Here is a 24,854-nt window from a genome sequence, read left to right as displayed (position 1 = left end):
GACAAAGAAATAACAAGTAAAAGAATTTGGTTTGGTTCGTCAAAAAAAAGTCAAGCAAATGTAGCTCGATGTAGAAAAACCTTCTTTGTAATTACTATTCAGTGCATTCACAATCCCTACTTTGACTGGTTTTTTTTTGTAATTTTATACGGAGCGATAAAACAGTCATGTGAAAACATGTTAAATTTGTCCATATACTTGTATATAATTTCAAAATACGAGATATCAACTTTTTACTATAATACTTGTTAAACTTATGCGTTGGCAAACATTATACTCCATACATTAATCGTGTTCAACTAAGAAATATAGCAACGAAACTGCTATGAACAGATCAATTAAAATTGCCAGAATTAGTTGCACTCAATTGGAACTCTTGTTGTATTAGAACTAATAACAGAGCCTGATTCTGAAGTACAATTAACTCTTAATGCAACTACAGAAAAACATAGCAAGGAAAATAAAGATGATGAATCATCATGCATTTAGTTATCTATATAGGAGCTGCACAGGTGGTTCTAAAATGTCCTGTTTGATTGCAACGGCTACAGTGCACAACTCGCTTCACTGGGCCAGCTCGGTCTTCAGCCCGGACACGCTTTTTCCTAGGACGTGGAGGTGGCCGAAGTGACTTAGGCGGGCTCAAGATGATGTCAGTACAACTATTGTTATTGTTATTGTTATTGCCCTCATTCCACAGGGTCTTATCTGGAATAGGGTGAATGGTCTGGGAGTAAGCCTTTCTGTAAGTAGCAACTGTGAAGCAGCTCTCAGCAAACCGGTGAACATTCTGCCTACAAGAAAGTAAAGCCGCTACAGCATGAGCACACGGCAACCCATATGCCTGCCATCCATGACAAAGGCAACAACGATTTCTGATATCAACAATATTGGTCCCCTCATGGGATATAACTTCGAATTCAGCTTCATTAGCTCGGAGAACTTGGTAAGTCCGAGCTTGCTCTATGGCTTCTGCCACCTGTCTTTCTGCGTTTGGTACCAGTGTGCTTGCCCATTGCATACTTACTTCACGCCGTTCATTGAACAAAGTCATCAGCTGCCTTCTTATATTCTCCATCATCTGAACCATTGGGAGAGTAGAAGCTTCTAGAATCCATGGGCTGACTGATTCAGCCATACTAGCTGTCAAATGGCCAAATCTCGTCCCTTCAAAATATGCAGTGGCCCACAAGCGTGGTGGAAGCCGTCTGATCCAATAGGCTGCATCTGATGAAATTTCCTCAATCTCAAGAATTTTGGTCTCATACTCGATGACAGTAAGGGCCCGAGCAGCTTCCCAGAATAGATTGACGAGCATGGTGTTGTTAAACTCTTTACGAAAGCTTTCACTAAGATGTCGCATACAAAACCCATGGAATGCAGTGGGGAAATTTGCTTCCACCCCCTCAACTATACCCTTTTGCCTATCAGACAAGATGGTTAGCCTTGGCATATTCTCTGTATTCAACTCGAGCAAACTATGCAACTCAGAGAGGAACCACATCCAATTGTCATCAGTTTCCTCATCAATTACCCCAAAAGCTAAAGGGAATAGAGCTCCATCCCCATCATAACCAACAGCCAGAAGTAAGGTCCCCAGGTATTTGCTCTTTAAGGCAATCCTATCAAGTGCAAGAAGGGGGCGACATCCATTGAGAAAACCATAAATTGATGCTTGAAACGACACAAACAGCCGGTGGAAAGAGTTATCCTCTGGATTGGGAAACACCGCTGCTATACTCCCTGGATTTGTTCGTTCAATCTGTTCAACATACTGAGGAAGGAGTCGATATCCCTCCTCGAATGATCCACGGACAGTAGCCATGATTCGTTCCTTCCCTCTCCAGGCTTGCTTGTATGATAAAGCAATTCCATGAACCCGGTGGATCTCTTCCAATATTTCTTTTGGCTTGCAATTTGGATTCTCCCTAAGTTGCTGCTCCACGGAATGAGCAACCCATTCAACAGTGGCTTGTTGATGGCCAAGATGAGTTAAACCATCACATGTATGATTACTGTTAAGGGTTCGAATTGAGAATGTAGGAACACCAGGAAGCTTAGCAGCATGGATCCTCCAAGGGCATCCCTCGTTGACACATTTGGCAGTGAAGCGAGTTTTATCAGACTTGACCGTCTGAATTTCAAAATGAAGGGCGATGGCTGCATCTCTAAGTGCCCTACGACAGCTCTGCACATCAGGAAATTCCTGTCCCACATGCAATTCATGGTCAGTCGCTTGAACAACACACCGTGACTGCACAATAGGAGGCGCAGAGTAAATCATCTCAGGCACCCCAATTTCAAAATCTGAAGTAGGAGCGATGCTCATCTCTTGAGTATGGTTGCCATTCATCTCAAGGCTTTTATCAAAATCATGGGTATCTGAAACATCTAAGTGATCTAACTTATGACTTTCATCTGTAGCACACAACTGATGACCCGGCTCCTCAAAACTCCCTTTTTCTACCACCTGTCCACTAGAACCTACATTTGATTCAGCCTCATCTTCATGACTATATCCATCATCTTGATCATAATCACGAGTAACTAATTGAAGCGGACTCATATTATCCTCATCAATCTGGCTAATAGTCAAATGGTGGCTCTGCTCATGAGCCAATCCCAATTCATGCTCATTGTCATGTTGCACATCTAATTCAATCTCATGGTTCTCTTCTAAAGGTAAAGAATTCCCATGCCCTAAACCATGATTTTGACTAGAAATAAATTCATGGTTATTGAAAAATCCATATTCTTGTTTCACATTAGGAAAACCATGACTCGACCCAATAACCAAATCGCGGTCTTCCATGAGCCCACAACTAAATTGACTCACACCAAATAGAAATTAATCCTCCATATCACTCCCACTCCTATTTACTCAACAAGACTCATCAAGCAACAGTCAAGCAGTTCAGATATTCAGCTTCAGCAACAAGATTCCAGCAAACAACACTGAAAACCCAATTACAAACAAGATTTCAACATTTCATTTGATCTAAATGAACTAATAATAAAAATCAATCACAATTTTTGGAACCCTATATATCATTAACTAATTAAGCATCAATTGGAGGAAAAATAATGGAAAAATTTGAAAAATTCATAGATGGGTACCGAGCAAATTACCAGAAACAGCGAATTCTAGAAGCAGAAATTACAGAATCACCAAATTCTTGATCTGGGTATCTTGCAAATTGTAGAAAGATTCGAACTTTATAAAAACCCACCTCAGAAATCACCTGAAAAATCAAAACACAAACAGAATGAGACATTGATTTAACAAAAATTACAGATCTAGCAAACAAAATTGAAAAAAAATAGGCACGAGAAGATAGAATAAGGTTAGAAAGAGGGAATTAAAATAGATTTTGGCGGGCACAAATAAAAATTGGGTAAAAAGACAGCACCTTATAGGAGGAGGGTAGAGGAAGGGAAGAGATAAATTTGCAGGGGCAAAAGGGTAGCTAAGAGTTGAGCAAGATTGTTGGCGATTCAGAGAGGATTTTTTTTTAGGGTAATTGAATTATACATCAAAATTCATATAAAAAGGGGTATTTTTGGGTCATCCAACTACTTGTTCTGTTTTTGTTCTGTGCTTTCCCTTAACTACCCTCGTTATTTTCTGATATGATTGGGAATTTCTTTTAACTTTTTTTTTTTAATTTCTTTTTACTTTTTTTTTTAATAATTTCTACACTTGTTATTTTATTTTATTTTAATTTGGCTTCTATTAGGAGTTTAAGACTAAATTTGAAGGCTACGGTGCACGAAATCAGAGCAATTTCGGGCTTTAAAAAAAAAATCAGAGCAATTTCGAATATTTCAAAACTCAATTTTGAATTTTTTTGAGATTATAGATAGTGCATCCCAAGGTTAAATAATATTGTTTGGAACCATATATAATCATTAGTCGATCAAAGTCCTGAGAGCACACCCAGTGGATAACCACATTACTTGGTTATTATGAGAGAGAAAGTGGAAAAATAATAAAAAAAAAAAATGAGGGGAGAGAAAATTTTGTGGAAAAATTGTAGTAACCAGATTACAACAATAACCTGGTTATCAACATTGGGTTATAGATTAAAATAATATACTTTTTGCTTTTAATATTTGTCCTTGGCGGGGTTGGGTTAAATTAGGAGAGAGAAAGAGAGAGATTGTGAGGTGAAATTGGGTAAAAGTAGGAGAGAGAAAGAGAGAGATTGTGAGGTGAAATTGGGTAAAAGTAGGAGAGAGAAAATATATAACCAAAAAGTTATGGTTAATTGTTGAGATATATTGGTAATTAAATGGGTATAAAATGGTTATAGGTGAGGTGGAAGATGGAGAAATTAATAAAATAAATAATAACCAAAAGATTGTGGTTAACCATTGTGTTTGCTTTGAGGTAGGCTTAAGTATATATAAATGGCTAAATTAACACTTTGTAGAAAAAACAGACAATTTTAACCACTCAAAGTGTCTTTTTAGGAGTCGTGGGGTCCATGAAAAGCACCCCAACCTCTTTTCTATTTGGTCTAGAAAAGTAGAAAATTGTCCAAAATTGAAGATTATAATCCAAGCTTTAGGGCCAATTTTTAAATTTTTTCCAAAATTAAAGTGGATGTGTAGGATGCCTCTCAGGACCATATAAGTTGCTTTGGATATATAAAAGGTCTAAGTTGGTTTGGATATATAAAAGGTCTACCAATATGCTTCTGACGCAAATTCTTGGCTGCATTCTAGTGCAGCCAAGCAAGCTGCAACAACATTAAATGTGAACATATAGTACGTTAAAATGAAAATACGTTTTTTTTTCTTCCTTATATCTTAATTCTCTTTCTTCTTCGTCCTTAGCTCTATTATTTTTCTCTCTCTTCAATTTTCTTCTCAATTTTTAATTTTCTCTCTCCTCTTTACCTCACTTCCCTTCAATCTTTAAAGTTTTCTTCTTCGTTTATATAAATTTTTGAGTTAGTAATTCATGTTTTGATGGGTATACTCCTTTCTTTCTAAATCTATGAGTTTCAGATTCAATCAATTGGCTTTATCAAAGAGGAAAGGAAAAAATGGAGGAGAGAGAAAGTTGAAGGTCAAAGAAAACAATGGAGGTTAGATTTTATCAATTTGTAATTGTATTTTGTATGATTTTGTTGATCATGTATGATGATAAATTGTTTGATTATTTGAAATTATTATGAATTTGTGATGAATATCAATTAAATTGCTTAATTGTTAATGAATATCAATTAAATTGCTTAATTGTTAATCAATATCAATTATATTGCTTAATTTGTAGTCATTTTCTCTCTCCTCTCTCTCTCTCTCACTTTTTTTCTTTTGATTTTTTTTTTCCTTTTGATTTCTATCATGTTACAAATCAATAATTATTTTCTCTATGATGAATCAAGATTAGATTTAAGGTGTATATTCAATTTTTTAGAGTTTAAATAATTACAATCGATCTTGAATATAATTTTTGTTAAAAAAAAAATGAACACGTAGGGATTTTGAAAATGAACATCTTTTACAAAATGAGCATTTAGTACATCGAAAATGAATATTAAATACATAAAAAATGAACATATTTCAACAATTTATTTTGTCTTTATTTTTCATTAATAATTATATACAATGAATTTGAACCTTTATGAAAATCATGTTCATTTTTAATATCCTAAATGTTCAAAACTTTTTGTTACATGTTCAATTTATAAGTGTTCATTTTTTAATACTAAATGTTCATTTTTAAAGTGTTCATATATGACGGTTCATTTCTAATATACTAAATGTTCATTTCTTTTTTTTTGACATGTTCACTTTTTATTACTGAATGTTCAATTTTTTTTTTTTTTTTTTTTTTTTTTTTTTTAATGTGTTCATTTTTAAGGTCGTGGTCTAGCAAATTTATGATTATATGATAATCATGTTCATTTTTAATAAATGATCATTTTCTTATAACATGTTCACTTTTTAGTATTAAATGTTCATTTTTTTACGTGTTCATTTTTTGTTATTAAATGTTCATTTTTTTTTCATGTTCATAATTTTTAACTAAATGTTCATTTTATAGAGCGTGGTTTGGGCCTCCCCTTGTTGTAGCTATCTTAGCTGCACTAGGATGCAACTAAGACCTATTGTGCTTCTGAAGTCTTGAAAATGAATTCGATTCAACTATATGGCTTTTTAGGATTATGTTACAGTGGTACTTAAGAACGATGTTTGTTTAAACTAAATTGGTATCACGGGGTCATATTAAGATGTCAGAAAGTCATCTTCATTGAATTGTCAAATATATCCAAATTCATTACTTACCATAATATCATCCTGTATTCGGTAGATTTACAATTAAATCTGCTATTCGGATCATGCAACATCATACTGATGTTTTGGATGAGGAGTGTTGGGATATTGTGTGGCACGCCCCTGTGCAGCAACGAATTCGTGCCTTTCTGTGGCTTGCTTGCCATGATAGAGTCCTTGGGAACTCGAATTTATTTAAGAGAAGACTAACTGATGACCCCAAGTGCTATATATGTGGTGCGGCTGATGAGACCACCTTGCATATAATTAGAGATTGCCCTGTTGCTCGTGTGGTTTGGAGAAAAGTGGTTGATGATTCAATTGCTCACAAGTTTTATCAAGGCAATGTGAAGGAATGGATAGCTGAAAATGCAAAGGAGGACTCGATTGAGGGAAAAGAATCATGGGCCACGTTCTTTGGGATAGCAGTTTGGTGGATATGGCGTTGGCGAAATTGCTTTGTCTACAATCGAAGAGATGAACTCCCAATAGACTTTGGAGCATTCCTCCAAGTGAGATATGATGAGGCAAGAAGAGCTATATGGGATGCGAACAAAGATCAGACTAGCAATACACGCTACAAAGTGCCTGCTAATATAACTTGGCATGCCCCTGATTATGGCTGGTATGTCTTGAACTGTGATGGATCAGCCAAAGGTTGTCCTGGCCCAGCAGGAGGAGGTGGGATCATCAGAGATAATGCAGGTAACCTCATCACGTCATTTGCTGCAAGCTTTGGGTACTGCACAGCGTTTAGAGCTGAAGTATTGGCTCTGGTCACGGGCCTTGAGATGGCTCAAAATCTGCAGATTGCTAAATTGGAGGTTCAATTGGATAATTTGGCCTGTGTTCAAGCCTTAAAAACGCAGAAGGTAGCTTATGGAGAGAATATTCATGACATAAATCAATGTTTGAGGCTGCTAAATGACGATCGATGGCAAGTAAAAGTGGCTCATATCTTCAGAGAAGGCAATAGGGCGGCGGATTGGTTGGCCAACCGCGGAGTAATTCAGGACTCTCAATTAGTTTTCTTTAAGAATAATGTTCCGGGGGAGCTTAGTCGTATTTTAGAGGAGGATATACGAGGTGTGGCTATGCCGCGTCTTATCCCTCCGTAGGTAGTTTTATTTTCTTTAGTTACTAGTGTGCTTGTATTTTCTTTTTCTGTTTCTTTTTCTTCTCTTTGGATGTACTGCATCTTCTTTTGGATCAAAAAAAAAAATAATATCATCCTGTATTGTATGAGTTTTGTGTTTGTTACTCAATAGAGTCAATACGAATCATTATTGTTGCTTTTGGTAGGTTGATTGCTACAATTGTTCATTCATAATGGAATGACTAAAGCCATTTCTTTTTTATGGAAAATATACGACTCATAAAAGAATTTCCCCCCTTTTTATATATAATAAAATACATCAATATCTTTCAAAAAAAAAAAAAAAAAAAAAAAAAAAAAGAAAAAAAAATCAATAAATAGTATAATTCATAAAAAAAGAAAAAGAAACACGTCTATCATATATTTCATTTTATGTGAACAAATTATGTACGTACTAAATCTATATGCAAACAAAATGCCCGTCCTTCATCACCAACAACACAAACTATATTAACACGGTCAAATCAAGCTTGATACCCATTTGTTGGATTCCACAAAGGAAAAAAAAAAAAAAAAATTACCACAGTTTTAAAGTTTTGAGCCATTATTATGATACTGTCACTTGAGGAGTGGACACCATTTGAATCTTGAAGACTTCTGGTCTTCTGCATAATTCTTTTGTGCACTGCAATCTATCATTTCGTTATCACTCGCCAATGCCTATCAGCACAGAATAATATAACAGAATAATGCTTGAACAAATACATACGAAGTCACAAATTCACAATACAGGTCCCAACTTTAGATCAGGGTGTCTTTGTACCCGTCGCTCTCTAAATACAAAATATCGCCAGAATTTTTTTTTTATACACCATTCACCAATGTGGCAGACACAGACCCCCTATTTTTACCAATATGGTGGCAATCTAAGTACATATCCTTGCAATTCTAGTTACAAAAATTCAATAGCTCTGCTATCACTTCCTCCTATCATATCTGCAACTATTAGCAGTTTGTTACAATGTAACAGTGAACCAAAATTCACCCGGCCTATCCCAGAATACAAAAGGTGAAGGGATAGGGTGCAGAATGGGGCAAGATGCCAACAATCAATAGTGGTATGTGCTGTACTAGAAGACTATGATTCGGAAGAGAAGACTTTAGTGAATAACTTGGCTAATTCAAGCTTACTTGTCAATTCTGGATATATCTTCTCAAAGGACACACAATTCAAATTACTATCTGTTTCGTTTATTACTTTCTTTGAGAGCAAAGTGAATTCCTGAACATCTGCAGATTTATCAAGAAGATCCCTCCAAAATTTGTCATCCTCATTTAGATCACCAGCCTTGATGAGTTCCACTGCTTTTGTTAAGGTTGCAACATTCCTGCCAGCACCACAACCCATAGCTGTGGCAGCACCAACTGCATTAGCTATAGCTAATGTGTGAATCCTAGGCATTTCATGCACGAAACCAAATGCCACAGCAGCTACAAAACTATCCCCGCAGCCAACAGTGTCAATGATCTTCACCTGAAACATTCATGGTAGCAACTTGTATTCATCTGTGATATAAAGGAAAAACAAAGAAAAACCTTTATACAATAACAAGTCCTATAAGGACAGCTTTTCACAATACTTTATATAGTCAAACACATTTGGCATCAAGACCAGAAAATCACTACAAAAAAGGCAGCATCAACCCAAAATGTGGGGAACCCAAACATATGAAAATTTGCAAAAAAGTACTGCTAGAAAAGTCTAGTTAAGCAGGGAGTTTAATGATATTTTTTTTTGCTACTAATATGGGGAGCTACAAAGAAAGAGCTAGAAAGAAAATTTAATGAAGAGATTTCCCGTAGGTTAACACAGTTACACAGTAGATTTATGATAGAGGAAACATGGAAATAGTATGTGCACCATAGAAGGTAGGTTTGTGCAAAGAGTAGGGGCTTAGTTTTTTTGTTTGTTTGTACCCATTGTATATCATTAATCTTGAGGTCTAAGCCATCTGCATGCATATTGAACATAAAAACATAGTACTCATTTTGCGGAATATAAACACTTAAAATCCTAGTCTCAGCATTTCTTTATCTTAAACAGCACATTATACGTGTGTTATCTGCACCTTATTAAATTGAGCCTAGAGCAAAGCCCCACACGTGTTGACATGGTCATAAACATCACACACAAGTTGATCTTCATCACATTACAGCTTAAGGTATGTACCATAGGTAGTTTAATGTTTTATGAATTGATGACAACACTCATTTCAATTTACAACTGCGTGTGAAACAATTTTATAAAGTTAACACTTTCAGACATCATATATGATGGCATCCCTCAAATTAGGTTCTCTCTAAGTTGGACAGATGCACAATAAAGTAATGAGAGTTCAAAAATGTATATGTGAACATGCAGCCAAGAACAGATTTCTCTTTCATTGAAATTTGTTTAATGATAATTGTTCAGCATATGAAAAGTGCAGAAGGTGAAGACAATTTTCTACCCTTTTAAAGCAGCATCTTGGGTATACAGAGTATAAACTACTTTTCACAAAGTTTTAGATGACTAAATGTTACCTTGTATGATGGGGCACAAGATGTCCCAGAAAAAGTGACAAGTATTGAACCCTTCGATCCCATTTTGATGATGACCCATTTGGTCCTTGACCCTCTTTTGAGCAACTCTTTCCCAGCTAAAATTGGATTACCAATGCCAGTCAAGGATTCAGCCTAAAAAATTGTTTGCATACACACATTACAAACAGGCAGACATGATAGATACAGCAGCATGGTGATGTAAAGCATCTATAAAAAGCAAACAAATGCATGCCTAAAGCCTAAAAAAGGTCCAATAAAGAGCCAAATGAGGTTTTTGCAGAGGAAGCACTACATTCAGAATGAGGAATAAATTTAGACACAAAGTTTATGAGCTTTAACCTCATCAGAAGTTAGAAGCAGAACATCACTCATCTTCAAAAGCTCGTTAAGCGCAATTTGTTCTTCAGGAGATCCCATAGATAAAGATTTCCCCTTTGGTCCAGGATCAAAGAAGACAGAAGTTCCAACTTCCACAGCATACTTCAAAGCAGACAATATAAAACCAGGGGAGAGCTCATCAAAACCATACCCATTGACCACCAAAATCTTTGACTGTTTGATAGCCAATTTTACATCCCTTGAGAGCTCATTTATCCAACTAAAAGCAGGCTCGTCACTAAAATCTGCTCGGCTGATAGAGAAAACATACATTTAGTTAACAAGTAAAGTGAAAGTTTAATCATGAATTTTATAATGTCATGTCATTTTGTTTCATTTGTGTTGAATATTCACAACAGATAATCTACTCTCTAGCACGTAGAACAAATTGTAATCAACCTTCATCACTTCTCTATCTATCCAGAACATCACTTAAGGTACACAAACCTGCAAAAACCATGCCTATGCAAAGGATCCACCAAAACCCAGCAAAGGAGGGTTTGATATGCTTCGGTTGCACTCTTAACAGCTTCAAGATCATCAACCATCTCCACAAAACCGATTCCCTCATCATCTAGCACATTCTGAAGAAAACTGCCATAGATTTCATTACCCACATGACCAATAGCACGGCATCGTAGCCCCAGTCTGGCTGCTGCAATGGCTGTATTACAGTGGCCACCAGCTTCCCAATATTGCTATGGGAAAAACATATGATCACCAATGTAAGAATTCAGAGATACAGTCAGGAAAAGAAATATAAAAGTTAATCAAGCAATCATTAAGCATTTAGCAAGCAACAAAGAACTCTATATAAGACAAAGAAGCTTACAAAATCACAAAGTAAAAAGTTCTCCAATTTTGAATTTATGTTAATCAAGCAATCATTAACCATTTAGCAAGCAACAAAGAACTCTATATAAGACAAAGAAGCTTACAAAATCACAAAGTTAAAACTTCTCCAATGAAAGAACTCTAATTCTGGCCTTTTGGAAAACTCAACCTCCATGGAATTTAAGCTTTTATACTAGCAAGGTTTTAAACAAATTGCTGTAGAAGAAGGGAAGGCCCTAAACTTCCTAAGTTCTAACATTGGGAGTTTTCTAATACCACTGACATCTTACTCTATAAGCACGAACATGCTTGCAGGATTCTAATTTGTATAATATCAAGCAAAGTAGCAAACCCTTCCATTTTTAAAAGGGGAGGCCTACTTCAGTTTATAATCTAAAATTTGAATGCTATTAACCCTCATGGCCCGATTGGTAAGTAATAATAAATTATGGTAATGGGAATGAATTGGCATATAAATTTGAAAGAGAAATCAATATTTATTTCCATGGTAATGCTAGTTCAACCAAAAAGCTGTATTGGATGGTAATGGACATTTATGAAGAAAAACTCAAGTTTCGGTCTTTGGGATGAGAAAGCCTTACTATGGACATTAGAATGTTAATTTGCTTGCCAAATTTAACGTAAATCTGTTCATATTACTGCTATTTATAACTATTATAACTTTATAAGTGGTTACCAAATGGGTTATCAATGAATCTTTGTGTCATGGACTAGATAAGGAGTAATATGTTATCCTAAAATCTTGGCGGCAATAAGATTATACATTAATCATCAGTTGCCATGTCCCATGGATAATCAAGTTATTAGTCAAGCAGTAAAGTTTGGAGCTTCTGAATCATGTACACGTAGTTTGGAACATACCCAACCACAATTAGCACCATGATCCAATGCCAGTAATATATTGCATTTAGTCAAACAAACTCAAGTAAGCCTTTAACTTTCTTTCTTCATTTTCCCATAAATTTCTTTCCAAATTGAGAGCAAAAACATAGGCTCCATTCTCAACCAACAAAACCTCATTCCCATTATATTTTCTTGGGATTAAATTGGCATAAGATATTTCATGAAACAAGAAATGGCATAAGCATATTATAATAAAGGAACTTAAAAAAATTGCTCCAAAAAGAGGCTAATCATTGTTATCTAACATTTTGCTAATGTATAATCAATATAAATACCCAAAGACTTAAATTAAAGCAGCAAAAATTAAGCAAACTATTCATTAATAACCACATAAAATATTTTAATTAACAAAAAAATGAAAATCAAACAATTTCTTGATAAAAATTGAACAAGAAAATGTGAAATAAAAGAAAAAGAAAAATACCTTATCAGGAGGAGAAGCAGACAGGGAATCCATGTAAGCTTTTCTTTCAGGCAAAGGCTTCGGGGGAAGCTGAGGAACATTAAGAACAATGTCGACGCAAAGATTTCCAAGCGTCGCAATATCAACATCTTTAACATCTACATTTCTCAACTTCTCATTTCCAATTGAGCCATTATAATTCGAAGAACTGAGCGAATTGGAGTGATTACTTAGGATCGAAACTTCAATTCCTCTGCAATTAACGATGGAATTTCTGAGGGTTTTAGAAGAATTTGATGGGATGATAGAATTAGGGTTTGTGGGAGGGAGGAGAGGGAGTGAGGGGAAGAAGACATTGGAAGAAATTAGGGATTTGGGGGATAAGATGAGGTGATGCATTCAGACTTGATTGATTTGGGGAAGAACAACTCACTCAACGAAGAGGAAGATGGAGGAGAGAGAAAGTGTGAATTGAATTCAAGTTCTGAAATGCATGGAGTTTTCAAGCCCAGAAAAGTGTGATTAGTAGTAGTAGTATAGTGAAGTTGAGATGGTCTTTTTGTGGGCTTTTTATTCGATGTACTGAACGAACAAAACATCTTTCAGTTGCTTTTGTAGCGGTGAATAGGCGCGATTCCTTTTCTAGTAAGTACTATGTAAGTACCTTTTATGGCATCACGTGTTAGGGTTTGAGATATAAATTGGATGATATTATTACTCTGTAATAACTTTCATCAAACACTAAGTTAATTTAGTTGGTTAAACTCTTGAAGGTGGTATGACTAGAATCTATGATTTGCGATTAAATCACGTTTACATCACTACTATTTATCATTGTAAGCCTATAGCAAAAGGTAAGGTACCCTAGTTTAGTAAAGTGGTAGCCAAGCAATGGATGTAACGAACATTAAAGGCGTCAATCACCAGCCACTTGCTAACTGTATAAACATGGTTTAGTTGAAGATGTGAAAACAATGAAATGGCATAAGCGTATTGAAGAACATTAGCAATGAGGTAGCCAAAGAGGAAATTGTATCAAGCTATAAAGAGCAGCAATCTGGAACTATTGTGGCTGAAAACTTAAATACTCAGGTAAATAGAAGGCGTTTCTACAAAACTTGAAAAGTAAATACAGAAAAACCGGAGGGGTAACCATGAATTTTGAAGCGCAATACCATGATTGCACACCATAGTTACCATACAAGAGGACTTGATTACATGCAGACCCTGATCTTAGAATTTTCTGACTGCACAAAAATACTGTTGAGACTTCAAGGCCTACCCCCCCCCCCCCCCCCCCCCCCCCCCCCCCAATACCCCTCTTTTTTTTTTCTCCTCAGAAAGGTACAAGGTCAGCACTGGAAATTTCTCTGTGTAGTCTTGCAAGTCCTGAAAATCATAGTGAAATTTCAGGGCTAAATTGCTTCTCTGAAATTTCCTCTAGTCGCTTTATAACCTTCTGAGCCACATCAGTGTATCTTCTGGCACTGGTTGAATCTGGTGACGATATTACAATAGGGACACCATCATCACAGCAAGTTCTAATGTCCATCTCTATGGGTATCTGCAATAGTTAAAACATAAACTTGTAAAAACATCTTTAAAGGAAATAAAATCATAGTCAAAATCCATCTAAAAACATAATATCTACATATAGTTACATTAGCTTTCAATCATGGGGATATTTGGGTATTTGTAGAGTGGGCTGAGAGCAAAGAATAGGGAACTCAGGGCTGAGTAACAAACACACAAACTGACAAAATGAGGACACTGAGAAGTACTTACATGCGGTATTGTGGTGTGTTGGCAAGGCAGTGTAATTGTTACTGTCAGGCACGATTAGGATATTGTGAAAGGGCAAACTATTTTTCTAGGGACTGAGTGCATAAGATAGTTCACAATCTCATCTATCATTCCTTAACCAAGCATAATCTTCACAGCTACACTTTTGGGGTTTCACTTGACGGTCAATTGCCAAACTATTTAGGCCTAGATGACAGATTCCCACAACCAACACTACTTTAAGCCTTAGAGATCAGGCTTGGTTAGCTCCAATAAAGACAGAAACACTCAATCAGTTGGAAAACATATCATCTCTTCTAGCACAATTAATTCCACGACAATGCTTATCCATTTTTTAGGCAGTTTCCTCAGAACTTGCAGGATTTAGGAAAATCGAGATTAACTATCAGTAGGCCAGGTTTTTGGATGTTGATTTTTTTTCCCTCGTCAACTCTAAGGGAATATGCGGTTGGTGCACCAAGAGATCTTCCTCATACCCTAACTCATAGGCAGGACAGGTAAAAATTTTGTATAATAACTTCAGAAAAAATCATCAAGATATCTAATCTAGCAATTATCATCAAGAGATCTTCCTTATACCACAACTCACATGCAGGACAGGTAAAAACTTGTTTAATGCTAATGAACTAAGGCTGGTCTTGTAAAACACAAGTTCATCATCAACCAGTATTACACATAACATGTTTCACTTCCCACGCAGAGAGGGTGAGGGGAAGAAATCAACTGACAGGCAACACAAACAAAATTAAAACCAAAACAATTTCAACCCAAGCATTTGCTGGGAGAAATGGACTTGAGACTTTGACAGTAGAAATACAAAAGAACAATACTAAGATTTAGATTCTTTATGATTCCAAAAAGAAAAATTTAGGACATAGCTTCCTCATACTAAATTTCTCGAAAAGATAATCACTTACATCACCAAGAAATTCAAGAGACAGTTCCGATCCTGTCCTCCTTGCTCCTCCTTCCCCAAAGATAAATGAAGGTTGGCTACAATGAGGACACATAAAGCAGCTCATGTTTTCAATGATTCCTATAACCTGCAGGGACAACCAAAGCCCATACATTATTGTACTATTAAACAGATATAACTGACAAGCAACACGGAGATTAATCAGCAAACTTCTAATCTCCTTAGTCCCAACTCTCAAGAGGCAAATCGTCCTTACAGATTCTGTCTCAGAGGTACACCATAACAGAAATAGATACTTACAGGTAACCAACTAGACTATAACGCTCCATCAAGACGATGGTCAAACAGTGAAGGTAAAATTCTGCTTTTATTTATCATGGGATCTGTGGGAATATGTGTGGATATAATTAATTACTAAATTAATTATGTCTAATTTAAGAAGGGTTAAAAAAAGTGAAAGGAGAAGAGAAGACATAGGAGAAGGGAATGAGAAAAATATTATAGGTTGTTTCCAACATGTTCCGTTAATTGTCTTTTCTTTATTTAGCTTATAAGTTACTATAAAATGTCTTGAGGTAGATGTAGAATTGAATTCCAATCATTTTAATTTACGTCAAAGTTTATTAGCATTAAGAAGTTTATTTTCTTATATTTATTATTTCCTTCATAGTGGTTATTTGTCTATTTCAAAATATTATTTATCTTTGTGAGGTATCGGTTTCATATTATCTAGTAGAAGCCACATTTCTGCTGCGAGAGCTCTAACAATTGGTATCAGAGCCGACATCAAAATCGTAAGTGCTAAATTTTTTTTTGATTTTGAAATTAATTATAATGGCATCTACTAGTGAAACGGTTAAAGTTGAAAGTTATGAAATTGAAAAATTCAATGGTAAAAATGATTTTTCCTATTGGAGGATGCAAATGAAAAATTTGCTTGTATCACAAAAGTTGCACAAGGCATTGGCGGGAAAAGAACAAAAACCCGGGGATATGAAGGATGAGGATTGTGAAGAGTTAGATCTTGAAGCACGAGCGGCTATAATCTTATGCCTTGAAAGGGACGTTGCATTCTTGGTAAATGAAGAAGCAACAGCCGCTGGCGTGTGGACAAAGTTAGAGACTAATTTCATGACAAAAACTCTAACAAATATGATCTACTTAAAATCCAAATTATATACATGTAAGATGGATGAAGGCACCTCAATCGGGGAGTATATTAATAAGTTTGATAGGATTATATCAGACTTAAAGGATATTGACGTGGCGAGGAAGACCAAGCACTCATGTTATTGCTTTCATTACCGAAATCCTATGAAAATCTGGTTGATACTCTAACCATGGACGAGACTAGAACATTGCTTTTAGCGGATGACCTTCGAAAGGTTGCTACAAGCGGAATGATGTCTAGTAATGTAAGAGAACACAACGAACAAGCTCAAACAGAGGGAGGACTAATGAAAGAGGGCGAGGCAAGGGAGGAAAGTTTAGATCAAAATCTAGACCTCTTGCGGAAAGACCATGTTTCAAATGTTGCGAGCTTGGTCATTTTAGAGCTAATTGCCCAAAGAGGGCAATATTCAAGAAGAACAACAACGACAACTCCAGAGGAAAACAACATGAAAAACAAGAAGCTGATTTTGTTTCAAATGACGAGGATGATTATTGTTACTCAGTTTCAGAACAATGCAATGAGATATCCGGTAAATGGATGCTTGATTCAGGTGCATCACACCATATGTGCCCAAATAGGAAGTGGTTTACAACTTACCAAAGTTTGGATGGTGGTACTGTTTTGATGGGAAATGATCATGCTTGTAAGACTGTCGGGTTAGGTACTATCCGAGTCAAGATGCATGATGGAACAATAATAACCTTAAAGGATGTGAGACATATCCCATATTTGCGAAATAACCTTATTTCTCTTAGTTTATTAGAGAAAAACGGTTGCAAAATAGTCTTGGAAAATGGAGTTTTAAAAGTTGTTAGTGGTTCCTTGTTAGTGATGAAGGGAATTCGTCACGGTAATCTTTATCCTCTTTTGGGGACATGTGTTACAGGTGATTTAGCAGTTAGAATTGGTGGAAGTAAACACCAAATAGAATGCACGAGGATATGGCACATGCGATTTGGGCATATGTCGGAAAAGGGTCTATCATTGCTTAGTGGACAAGGTTTGTTGAAGAACATGAAGAAGCCACGAATGGAATTTTGTGAGCATTGTGTGCATGGAAAAGCACACAAGGTGAAGTTCTCTACAAGCAAGCATAAGAGTAGAGGATTGTTAGACTATGTGCATACGGATGTTTGGGGTCCGGCTAAAGTTTCTTCCAAAGGTGGTTCCAGGTATTTTGTTACATTTGTTGATGATCATTCTAGATATGCTTGGATTTATTTTCTTAAGCATAAGAATGAGATATTCGACATTTTCAAGCGGTGGAGAGCAATGGTTGAGAACATAATAGGTCGAAAGCTAAAAACTGTACGGTCTGATAATGATACCGAATACATAGAAGGAGCTTTAAAGGAGTTTTATGATCAGGAAGGCATTGTGAGACACTGGACGGTCAGAGACACACCACAACAGAATGGAGTCACGGAAAGACTGAATCGTACACTACTTGAGAATGCAAGGTGTATGCGCTCTAATTCTGGATTAGGTAAAGAATGGTGGGCAGTGTCGGTTGCTATAGCTTGTTATATAGTAAAACGATCCCCACATTCTTATTTAGATGGTGACACGCCTTATAGGGTGTGGTCAGGGAAACATGTAGATTACACAAGACTTGGGTGCACGGCTTATTATCATGTTAAGGATAATAAGCTTGATGAAAGAGCCAAGAAAGCAATCTTTTTGGGGTATCCAAAAGGGGTTTAAGGCTATCGTCTTTAGAGTGTAGAAGATTCTAAATTTGTAATTAGTAGGGATGTGATCTTTAATGAAAGATCTATGGTAGCTTTATTGAAAGTTATGGTGCCTAATGATGGTGATGATGGAATGACTACAAATACTCAAGTTGTGAAGATAGAATCTAGAAACCAACAAGATTCTAGTCATGTTCAGGTAGAGCATCCTGGTGTTTCTCAAGATGAGGAGGAGGATGATCTAGATCATAAGGAGTTTCAGCAGGAAAATGCACATGTATAACAGCAGCAGCAGCAGGATTCTTTGGCATCCACTAGGCCGAAGAGGAATTATAAATTAGTTCACAAGTTTGGGTCAAACAAACCTCTGAGGCATTACGGGCAGGTAAACTTGATAGAATATGCATTCTCGGTGGAGGATGATGAGCCGGTCACCTTCAAACAAGCTGTTAAAAACAAGAATAGTGAGAGTTGGTTGGTTGCTATGGAAGAAGAGATGCAATCTCTTCATAAAAACAAGACATGGGAGGTAGTTTCATTGCCCGTGGGAAAGATTGCTATAGGTTATAAGTGGGTATATAAAAGAAAAGAGAATCCTTCCAAGTTAGATAGAATAAGGTATAAGGCTAGGTTAGTGGCCAAGGGATTTGCACAGAAAGAAGGTGTTGATTAAAATGAGATATTTTCTCTGGAGGTAAAGCATACTTTTATTTGGATGCTATTGAGTCTTGTAGCTCATGGAGATCTTGAGCTGGAACAACTCGATGTGAAGACGACCTTCTTACACTGTGACTTGGATGAGGAAATCTATATGTAACCTGGGGGATTTAAGGTTGACGGTAAAGAGAATCAGGTATGTCGGTTGAGGAAATCACTTTATGGATTAAAGCAATCTCCTCGACAGTGGTACAAGCGATTTGATTCTTTTATGTTAAAACAAGGATTTTCCAGAAGTAGTTACGATTGTTGTGCATACATTCACAAACTTCATGGAGGTGATTATATTTCTCTCCTATTGTATGTAGACGACATGCTTATTGCTTTAAAAAGCAAGGTGAAGACAGATAGGTTAAAAACTCAACTCGGTGAAGAGTTCGAGACTAAAGACTTGGGCGCTGCAAATAAAATACTAGGTATGGAGATTTAAAGAGAGAAATCAAGCCGAAAATTGTTCTTGAGCCAAAAAGGCTATATTGTGCGGGTTTTGATAGGTTTGGAATGAAAGGTGCTAAGTCAGTGGTGACTCCATTGGTTCCACATTTTAGATTCTCTAGTAAACAATCTCCCACTACAGCGGAAGATAAGGCATACATGGATAATGTACATTATGCTAGTGCAGTTGGCAGTTTAATTTACGCTATGGTATGTACACGTCTAGACATTTCACAAGCAGTTAGTGTTGTAAGTAGGTTTACGGTAAACCCTGGTAAAGCACATTGGGAAACGGTGAAATGGATTTTACGGTACTTAAAAGGTACCATTGATACAGGTTTATGCTTTGGTGGAGATACATGTCAAATAAGTGGCTTTGTTGACTCGGATTATGCTGGAGATTTAGATTAAAGACGATCTACTACTGGTTATGTGTTTAAAATACATGGTGCTCCAGGTAGTTGGCGATCAATGTTACAAGCTACAGTGGCTCTTTCTACGACAGAAGCCGAGTATATGGCTATGGCAGAAGGAGTCAGGGAAACATTGTGGTTGCGGGGACTTCTAGATGATTTGGGGTGGAAGCAGGATAGTGTGAATCTAAACTGTGATAGCCAAAGTGTTATTCACTTGGTTAAGAACCAGGTTCATCATGCTCGTACCAAACATATAGATGTCAGGTATCATTTTGTATGAGATATCATAGAGGAAGGTAGTATTTCTCTTATGAAGGTGCATACAAATGAGAACCCAGGAGACATGTTAACCAAAGTTGTGACGGGAAGCAAGTTCCAACACTGTAAGGAATTGCTAAATATTGTCCCATGTTAGGCATTACATGGAGAAATAAATGGAACTATGATATTTTTGATCCCGGTTAAGGGTACGTAGGCAGTCATTGTAAAAATGGTGCAATCGGATACGACTTACGCGATTTGTTCGTTCAATATTTTGAATGATTTCAAATTATGAACGAGGTGGAGAATTGTGGGAATACGTGTGGATATAATTAATTACTAAATTAATTATGTCTAATTTAAGAAGGGTTAAAAAAAGTGAAAGGAGAAGAGAAGACATAGGAGAAGGGAATGAGAAAAATATTATAGGTTGTTTCCAACATGTTCCGTTAATTGTCTTTTCTTTATTTAGCTTATAAGTTACTATAAAATGTCTTGAAGTAGATGTAGAATTGAATTTCAATCATTTTAATTCACGTCAAAGTTTATTAGCATTAAGAAGTTTATTTTCTTATATTTATTATTTCCTTCATAGTAGTTATTTGTCTATTCCAAAATATTATTTATCTTTGTGAGGTATCGGTTTCATATTATCTAGTAGAAGCCACATTTCTGCTGCGAGAGCTCCAACAGGATCAACTTAACTAAAGGACCAAAGAGCGCACAAATGGTCATCAAGACAAGAGGGAAGTAAACATCATTTAACCTAAAGGATGAAACAAATAAGCAGCAGAAGAGAGTTTATTAGTTTAACAATTAGTCAGCCTTAGGAAAGCTTGAGTTTTCATTCTTGAAATATATTAAGTCCTATGTACAGAATTACAACACGTCCAAAAGCATCAATGTTCCATATTTGCTCAAATATTATCACATTAAGCGATTCAGGATTTCAGGACAGCAGTCAATAGTTTCAAAAGAGTTAATCATACCGGAACATTGACTTTGGAGAACATGTGAGCACCTCTTCTAGCATCAAGCAATGCAATATCTTGAGGAGTGGAGACAATTATAGCACCTATAGAAGAAAAAACAGAAAAGTTACATTTCAGGGGAAATAATCCAAGCTGGACTACTAAGGGCCTGTTCTCATTGACTGAACTCAGCTGAACTGAACTGAACTGAACTCAGCTGAACTGAACTGAACTCAGCTGAACTGAACTGAACTGAACTGAAATGAATATTTTATAAGAGAAGGAAATTAGGAGCTGAACTGAAGTGAGCTGAGCTGAACTGAATTTCAACGTAAGAGAACAGGTCCTAACCTAAGCAACCAAAGGAAGCAAAACATAGTAGTTTAAATGACATCACATTGAAGTATTGAACACTATGCTGTCACCGCCTCCTGAATACCCCAACACCCCGCGTGGGGCCAAAACAGAAAGATTCTTCACTACAAAGATACATTGACTTGATTAATCTGCTAAGTTTATTTACGCTTAATGATATAAGTGATGATGCTATGCATAAGCCCGCAAACGAATGTTGGGTTCCTACACGAAACTGTCAACAAATTACAAAATTAAAATACCCGATAATTGCAGCCGCTGAGAAATAGTCAGCTGAGCATCACCAGTTCCGGGTGGCATGTCAACCACAAGAATGTCAAGCTTCCCCCAATCAACTCCTTTGGCCATTTTCTCTAGAGCACTCATTACCTGAAAGACTAGAGTCAAGCAAGATGAAACCCAGAGTTTGATACCAGAAGTCAAAAGCTAATACAAGCATATGATGCATGATTATGTACCATGGGACCTCTCCAAACAATTGGTGCATCCTTTTCCACAAGCAATCCCATTGACATGCACTTTACTCCATAGTTTTCCTTGGGAATCATCTTCAAATCTAAAAATTTAGCGAAAAAAGGAAATCATTTATATCCGGTGATGAGATAATATGCTCATAGCAGAAAGAGCCCCTCAACCAGAACAAGATGATGTATGAATTATATAGAGACAGACAAGAAATCAACTATGAAAAGTGTCTATTTACATGTACACCAAGAATCTATAACATGTTACACAGAACAGAAAACTCACCCTCAGTGGCTTCCGGCTTTCCATAAATCTTCATCATTGTAGGGATAGAAGGTCCATAGACATCAGCATCAAGCAGACCAACAGCAAGCTGACATCTATTAGCAAGGGCAACAGCCAAATTAACTGCAAATTAAATAATCACACAACACATATCAGCTATATTAGCAAAGTTTCTAATTTGACTTTATTCCTCTTCAAAATAAGGTCAAAACATTTAATTAGAATGTCTTAGTAGAAATTACACGTAGTATTTGAAAAAATCCACTCATGCCAGCCACCCCAAAGGAAAGGAAAAGAAATACTAGTAAATACTTAGAAACAAGTCTTTGTTATTTTTTTTCAATGATATATGAAACACCCTCCATTTCATCTCCATGAGTGTGACCCAAACTGAAGAATCAGCGGAGGTGCAGATAAAAAATGACGCTTACTAATATGCAAAGGATGGAACATCAAATAAAGACCTAGCAAAGAGAAAAGCCATTTTTTAAAACAAATTTACTCCTCCAAACTGAAATTCTAAGCTAGAAGCCGATATTAAGAGTTTAATAAAAAAAAATGAGCTAAAAACAGATAGATAATTGGTTCAGTCATTACTAATGCCTCAGTGATTATTGCAATTGGTCATTATAGGATTTACTAGCTTAATACTCTGATGCTTCATAAAAAGAGTCAGTGGATCTCATATTAAGGTACTACTACGTGAACACCATACTGTAGTGGCATCAATGGACAACTAGTTACACTCCATGAAAAAATTATCATTAATAACAATACAACATCAGAAAAGCTTGTGAGCTTGTCTGCCATCACTTTCCTCACTGCTGAGTATCTGGACGGAACATGTGAGCAAAGTTCATAGAAACCTTGCATACCATGATATCTACATTAACCCAAAACATTTTACAATATGTTCAACATCATTACTCCTAGTTTGGTGCAGAGAAACAAGCATTTCCCCTTTAAGTTGCCACCAATGTTTGAAACACCTTACAAAGAAGCCAATATACAGCCATTTACTCACCATTTGACTGCCCTGAAAAAACTATAAAACAGTAATGCTGGAATTCAATCAATTTCCTTCCTATGATTCATTTACCATACAGACAATTTCAACACAACTCCAAAATTCCGGTTCGACATCTAAAAAACAAGCCAAAGTTTGAAACTCGAGATCATCAATTAGCAATTAAATTATCCTATCAATCCCAACATCAACCAATTACTACACAATTAGAACCAAATAAAAATCATCACAAGTTATCAACAGCCAAAAACCCCATTTCCCCCTTCATTCAACCCAACAAAATTCTAATTGAAGAGAAAGTGGAGAGAGAATGGAGGAAGAGGCAATACCTGCAGTGGTTGACTTGCCAACTCCACCTTTACCAGAAGCCACTGCTATAATATCCTTAACCCCAGATATTTGCAGCCCTTTCCCCTTTCCAGCCAATGCTGATAAACCCCTAATTCCCACATTTCTCTGCAAAATTCAATTAATTGAATCAATAATCTCCCCAAAAAAGATATCAATAACACTCAGAGTTTCAAAACTATCAATAAATTTCAATACTTCGATAAACTAACAAAACCCAGAAATTTTAATTACCCAATTATTAACAAAACTATTGATCTTGAATGCCCCTTTCATGGTTTTCCTTATTTCCTGAAACCCAGTAATTAGTAAACAAGGTTTATTAGTTATGATTAATCACAGATATATCAACTAAATCAACCATTGAAGGAAAATTTTACTTAACCCTAAACTAAAGCTGAAAATACCTCGAATAAATTCTGATATTTGCACGTCTGTTTGTAGAATTTGGTTTAATTTTCATGTATTAATTGAAGGAGGAAAAAGCATTGCCAAGCTCAACAATGGAGTTTTGTACTTGTTCTCTTTCAGGTTAATCGAATCCAAGCCTGTTAACTGTGTCGAAGAGGCCCATTGGATTGGTATGATTTGAAGAAGCCCAACTTCTATTGGGTGCTAAAGACTAGCGACAGCAAAATACTCATAATTAGAGGTGTCAATTCGGATAATCGAATGGAGTTTGGGTCGGATCTATTTGGATCGAGTTTGTTCGGATCAAAATTATTCTTATAATTCAGGTCGGGTTGGGTCAAATTCGGGTCATGGTCTATCGAGTTCGGGCCGGATATGGGTCGGATCAACTCCAGATCGGTTCAGATAAATTCGGATCGGGTTCAAAACGGGTTTAACCAGGTTAATTTCGGGTCGGATGAATTTGGGTCGGGTTGATTTCGTTTCGGATGATTTTGGTTCGGTCAAGTTCGGTTTGATTAAGATAAGGTTTATCTATTGATTCATTAAATTGGTCAATTTCAATTCAATTCCTTTTTGTGTTTGGCTAGATTTTAATCGAGTTGACCCAATTCATATTTAAATAAGATTATTTTTAAATTAGAGTTATTATTGAGTTTTTACCTTATTATTGGGTCAATATCAAGTCATTCATATATCATACGGAGTATATTTTATCGAGTTAAAAGAAGAGGTTTTAATGTTCAAGTATTACAAACTATTTGTAGCAAATTTTAGATGAGATGAATATAAAGCTTAGAAAATAATTTTAAATAATTGGTTTATACATGGAGTAAACTTGTAACTCCGGATTATTTCTTTGTAGTAAAAAACGTAAACTTATTAATAATAACGAAGCAGTATAAGAACTTGAATAAAAATGTCAAAAATTAATTATGGCCTGTTTAAATTCGGATCGGGTAAAAATCAAATCGAGTTAAAATCGGGTCGGGTTAATATCAGTTCGGGTCAAAACAGATCGGATTAGATCGGTTA

The 24,854-nt window shown here is 36.1% G+C and overlaps 3 protein-coding genes across 3 annotated transcripts; all 3 read right to left on the bottom strand.

Annotated features, from left to right (window-relative positions):
* Positions 1 to 279: 279 nt before the first annotated feature.
* On the bottom strand, positions 280 to 3,532 carry LOC145567132 (uncharacterized). Its single transcript, XM_081626369.1, has 3 exons — positions 3,411 to 3,532; positions 3,130 to 3,242; positions 280 to 2,955 (listed from the first exon to the last, which is right to left on the bottom strand). Exon 3 carries the CDS (start codon positions 2,810 to 2,812, stop codon positions 494 to 496), a length of 2,319 nt encoding a protein of 772 aa, XP_081482495.1. The 5' UTR covers positions 2,813 to 2,955; positions 3,130 to 3,242; positions 3,411 to 3,532; the 3' UTR covers positions 280 to 493.
* Positions 3,533 to 8,104: 4,572 nt separating this feature from the next.
* LOC145567131 (uncharacterized) lies at positions 8,105 to 13,090 on the bottom strand. The gene is made up of 5 exons (XM_081626367.1): positions 12,546 to 13,090; positions 10,811 to 11,061; positions 10,325 to 10,616; positions 9,965 to 10,117; positions 8,105 to 8,915 (listed from the first exon to the last, which is right to left on the bottom strand). Exons 1-5 carry the CDS (start codon positions 12,921 to 12,923, stop codon positions 8,520 to 8,522), a joined length of 1,470 nt encoding a protein of 489 aa, XP_081482493.1. The 5' UTR covers positions 12,924 to 13,090; the 3' UTR covers positions 8,105 to 8,519.
* Positions 13,091 to 13,846: 756 nt separating this feature from the next.
* Positions 13,847 to 23,986, bottom strand: LOC145568194 (iron-sulfur protein required for NADH dehydrogenase, mitochondrial-like). Its single transcript, XM_081627631.1, has 9 exons — positions 23,816 to 23,986; positions 23,643 to 23,699; positions 23,390 to 23,516; positions 22,034 to 22,156; positions 21,742 to 21,839; positions 21,526 to 21,652; positions 20,927 to 21,012; positions 15,245 to 15,370; positions 13,847 to 14,088 (listed from the first exon to the last, which is right to left on the bottom strand). Exons 2-9 carry the CDS (start codon positions 23,682 to 23,684, stop codon positions 13,921 to 13,923), a joined length of 897 nt encoding a protein of 298 aa, XP_081483757.1. The 5' UTR covers positions 23,685 to 23,699; positions 23,816 to 23,986; the 3' UTR covers positions 13,847 to 13,920.
* Positions 23,987 to 24,854: the final 868 nt, after the last annotated feature.

This window comes from Chenopodium album, chromosome 11, assembly GCF_948465745.1.
Source record: "Chenopodium album chromosome 11, dcCheAlbu1.1, whole genome shotgun sequence".
Lineage (NCBI taxonomy): Eukaryota > Viridiplantae > Streptophyta > Magnoliopsida > Caryophyllales > Amaranthaceae > Chenopodium > Chenopodium album.
The sequence above is the reverse complement of the archived record's forward strand: the minus strand, read 5'-3'. Positions and strand labels throughout refer to the sequence as shown.